Below are 5,000 nucleotides of genomic sequence, written 5' to 3'. Positions count from 1 at the left end.
GTGATGGGTTTAGGCGATCCTGCAATGGAAAGTGCAGTGTTACACAATTTTCGCCATGTTAAGTGTGTCAGTGATATGCTTGAGATGTATGAAGAGTATGAGTCTGCCATTGCCACTGTCATACAAGTAGGCTTCAGCACAAGAGCACGCAGTGGACCACCAAGAGTGAAAGAAATTGAGCAGTTGCCTAGCAACCAGGACCCAGACACAACGGCGCCAGGTGAGGCAAGGTGTAAGTCGTATGGGCGGCAGCAGTGTACGGGTAGCGATGCATGCCCGACTACCTATTCCCTCTGCAGCAAATGTAGCCATGTGGGCCCCTGGGCAAGAAGATATAAAGATCATGGGGAGGGTGGCGTGTACAGTCACTTAAAGCATGAGATCAGTTAACACACGCATTCTGTTTGCTGACGGCGGAAAAGAAGTATACCTGTGGCTGCAGGTGTGCCTGGAGCTGCAATTAGTACCAAGAAATATTCCCAGCACTCCCACAATGATATGTGCTGCCTGGGACGGCGAGGAACCGCTCTTGCTGCAACGTCCAACAAAACCGCCATACAAACTCATCGAAGCGAACATAAAGAAGCTCAAAAGGTGGCTATAACATTTTGACAGGGCAGCTTCTGCCACAGATTGGTCTACTTTACCTGAAATGGCTGGCCCTGCTCACCATATTCCCCTGCGCCCCGACGCCGCTCCTATGCAGTGCACACATCAGCTAATATTCCACACAGCTTATTTGATGAGGTGAAGTGCCAGATTAAAGACGTTATCACAGGTCCAGTGCCTGCTGGCGAGCCAATGACGTGGTGCGCATTCATGTCATAGTTCCTAGGAAGAATGGCAAACCACAACAGATTATGGACTTCCAGAAGCAAACAGGCATGTCTGCATGCGACCCACCACACAAGAACCCCTTTCGACATGATCTCCAATGTAGCCAAACATAAATACAAGACGGGTGCTAATGTTTATTCAAGATATCACTAGTTCCTAATAGACAAAGAGAGCAAGTGCTTCACCACGCCATGGGGACACCTCAGATACCTGCGAACACCAATTGGCCACTGTTTAGTGCAGGATGCGTTCACAAAGCAAAGTTAAACTGTGTAGACAACACGCTCCTTTATGATCACATTATACAAGATGCATTTTGCAGTCCGAGATCCCATCAACTTGTCCATTGAAACCAGGAGAATTAGAAATCAAACAGGTCTCTTCCTTCAATTATTTACGAGTTCTTGTCACCTCTGATGCCCATTGCAAGAAGGAAATCAGAAGCAGAATTGGACAAGCAGAAGATACATTCTCCAAACTCCTGAACATCCTAACAGACCACAAGCTCTCAATACAAATAAAAATCAGACTCGTTATTACCTTCCCATGGCCGATTCTCCTATATGGTTGCGAGTCCTAGACAATAAAGGCTAAAAAAGGCGCAATGTAGAGGCTGCAGAAATGTGGTTCTACCACAGGATGTTGTGCACCCATTACACTGACTGAATGTCCAATGTCCTAGAATTAATCCGAGTATGACAACTCAAATTCCTCGAACATGCAATCCGTAAAGACATAGAAACCCTTAGCTTAAGTGATAAAAATATAAGGCAAATAAGGTCGAGGTAGACCAAGGTAAACATTCCTTAACAATTTTAAACAAACACGTCGATGCCTCTAGAAATATGGCGCCAAGTAGTTCAACAAACACTGTATTGGTGATAGCACAGGAAGATAAGATAAGATGATTTCCCTGAGACCTGTGCTTGACCTGAGACGTTTAACTTCTGCATAAGGATCATGACAATCACTGGGTATCACGTGAGTTGGGAAAACTACCACCCAGGCAACGACCTCAAGAAGATTATCACTGGCTTCCAGATACTGAAGCAACATCCATGCTTCGGCCACCAATTTTCCCCATGGTCTCCCTGGTCTCTTAGAAAATACCTTGCAGCTACAAGTCCCAGCAGCTGCAAGGTATTTTCTAAGAGACCAGGGTCACCGTGGGAAAATTGGTGGCAGAAGGACTGTGATATTACGATATAACACGACCCACTGGTTGTGATGGATTACAGCAAGCAGGGAAGCGGATTAAAGCAGTACTGCCAGTGTAACACTCCCGAAACTCCATTCTGCTGTCGATGCGACTAGATACTCTCACTGTGTAGTAGCAGACACCTAACAGCTGCAGAAAGTAATTATAGCATGGAAGAGGAGGAAGCGCTTGCAATCGCAAAATTAACTCTGGTAGGGTACCTTGACCTCACCCTAGCTCCCAATTACAAATGTATTGCGTTCATACTTTGTACATGTTTTACTCTCATAATTTGTGCATCAGTATTACTTGCATATTCCCCCCCCCTACCATTCCAGTCTACACAATATGGTACTGTGCGACAACGCAGTGTTGAGGTGTCAGATTTACAGCAATGTAGTACAGGCAGTCAACCGCTGCCCCAAGATCTGTATTGCAGAAAGGACAGAGCCTCAGTAAAGCATGGATGCAGTCATGGACCATGATACTTTCCCTTTCCTTATACTGGAACCTCCGACAAGTTCTAAAAGACAGATATTTGAGGAAAGATAAGAATACCAGTAACTAAGGGTTGTAGTTTTAAGCAAGTGTCTGCAGAGATAAATGCCTTACTGGTGAGGCGAAAAGATCGAAGAGCATATTGCGCATAAAATTATGTGATTTTTTTATAGTAATAGGAAGAATTTCGAGGTTTGAAATAAGAAAGTTTGTACTCTTTAAGTACGTGAGAGAGAAAGAGAGATCTATTTGACAAAATTTAGTACACACATACTCACCTTCTCTCCTGTAAATGATCATACACGGTTGGATAGAGGAGCGAAATTGCAATAAGGACGATTAACAGTCTCAGTGTCCCTCTCCAGGTTGGTGATTCGATACAGCGAAGCAAACAACTCTGGAAATACAGAAAGAGTCAAGGATGAAGTTGTGATCACTTGCCAATATATAAGTAAATATTCTGACTACTACAAAGTTTTAAGTAGTTTTTTTTTATACTCTAAATACAAATACATGCGCGCATTCTCTCTCTCTCTCTCTCTCTCTCTCTCTCTCTCTCTCTCTCTCTCTCTCTCTCTCTCTCTCTCTCTCTCTCTCTCTCTCTCTCTCTACACAGACACACATATTCAATCCTAACGTTGACACATTGTGTCTTACTACTGAAACACTTACGAAAACCTTAATATCCTTAGCTTTACTAGCTTGGTCTTGGTCTACAATTCTTTTGTCATGTGGATACCTTGACATCAAAATTATTTTAGAAACCTTAACTTTAAAATTCCTTTGGAATCTTTAACATGAAAACACTCTTGGAAACTCTAACCTTAAGATCATTTGAGAAACCTTAACCTGGTTTTGGTCTCCATTATCTACACCACAAATCAAATCAAGAGTTACTAGGAGTCCAAGAATATAATGGGATTTTGGGAATTGCCTAGATAGACTCTAAATTTGGACTATATATTAACCAGGGGCTATAAAGGTGGACCTTTGGCGAATAACACTATACGCTCATATTCAAAAAGAGTTCGGACACCTGAAACAGAGAGTCGGACCGACATCTCGCGCTCTTAAGCCAATCACTGTCAGGCTGTCTTGCACCGCATCCAATCGAGCTGCCTCGAGTTGCAGCCAATCAGAACCTTGGTGGCGCCTCCGTCGAAAAAGGTGTCAGAAGGGCCTCAATATAAACAATAGTCTTGACCTAAATGCAAGGAATAGCTGTGGATCCTAATTAGAGGTGGGTAGAATGTGACTTTTCTTCAAAATTTGCGAATACGGATGCGGATATTCAGATGATCATATTCAGTTTGAGCCACAGACAGCTGAACTTCTAACATACTAAGGAATGTGTAGATTAGTGATTACCATTATGAATTCGATATCTTGAAAAAGCCATAAAATCTTATTTTCATGCTTCATCACATTTTCTTACTGAGAGTATAGTTCTATACATATATGTGTGTGTGTACTGCAGTGCACAGTGTGATTCCCTGGTTTACACGTAGAAAATTATAGTAACATTAGCTTATTTCTCACTCTAATGATTTAAGTGTTCCAGTGTCTAATGATTCAAGGTATCAAGATTACCACGCAACGTCTTATGAAGCCTGTTAGCCTCGTGTGTGTGTGTGTGTGTGTGTGTGTGTGTGTGTGTGTGTGTGTGTGTGTGTGTGTGTGTGTGTGTGTGTGTGTGTGTGTGTGTGTGTGTGTGTGTGTGTGTGTGTGTGTGTGTTTTTATTGTGTGCGTGGGATGAATTCCAATCAGAGCGCTAAAACCTCAGTATTACCAACTTCAGGATTCAATTAGTTCAGCTTCTCCTTGTCCAGGTAAGGTGAATTCGGCCTTGGGACATGACCTTAGGGTTCATGAAAGACAAAGAAACTCTAAAATGTTCTCATGAGGGGAGATATCACGCGTATAGCTATTATGTCATATTTCCCGATCAGTTCCTTCTTGCTCCATTACCTTTGACCTTGTAAATTTGTCTTTAACTTTAACATGACCTTCTCTAGACCTATAACCTGAATTAAGGGTTTCCTCTCAATGCTTGTAAGATCATTTCCGACCCCCTCTAGGTCTGTAGCCCTAATGAGAGATATAATTATTTATATCTCCATCGTAACGTCACGCTTTTCTCACTGAAAATAACATTCAATAATTTGCTAATGATCCCAGGAAATGACCCGACCCATTACAAAAGAATCTAGGTCAGTGTACATTTCTATTCTTGAGATTAAAAGAAAAGAAAGAAAGAAAGAAAAAAGACTGAATGAGAGAGAGAGAGAAAGAGAAAGAGAGAAGAGATAGATAGATAGATAGATAGATAGATAGATAGAGAGAGAGAGAGAGAGAGATAAAGAGAGAGAGAGTTAGATAGATAGATAGATGAGAGAAAGAAAGGGGGGGGGGGAAGAATGAAAGGTAGAGAAAGAGAGAGAGAGAGAGAAATAAAGAGAGAGTCTC

The 5,000-nt window shown here is 42.2% G+C and overlaps 1 protein-coding gene across 1 annotated transcript in view; it reads right to left on the bottom strand.

The window, feature by feature from the left end:
* LOC119569538 overlaps positions 1–5,000 on the bottom strand; it is a 21,136-nt gene that overhangs the window by 6,368 nt on the left and 9,768 nt on the right. Inside the window, exon 2 of the mRNA XM_037917650.1 lies at positions 2,812–2,930. Coding sequence (XP_037773578.1) covers positions 2,812–2,930 — 119 coding nt within the window. The remainder of the gene's footprint in view (positions 1–2,811; positions 2,931–5,000) is intronic.

This window comes from Penaeus monodon, chromosome 4 (assembly GCF_015228065.2).
Source record: "Penaeus monodon isolate SGIC_2016 chromosome 4, NSTDA_Pmon_1, whole genome shotgun sequence".
In the NCBI taxonomy this organism is placed as follows: Eukaryota; Metazoa; Arthropoda; class Malacostraca; order Decapoda; family Penaeidae; genus Penaeus; species Penaeus monodon.
The sequence above is the reverse complement of the archived record's forward strand: the minus strand, read 5'-3'. Positions and strand labels throughout refer to the sequence as shown.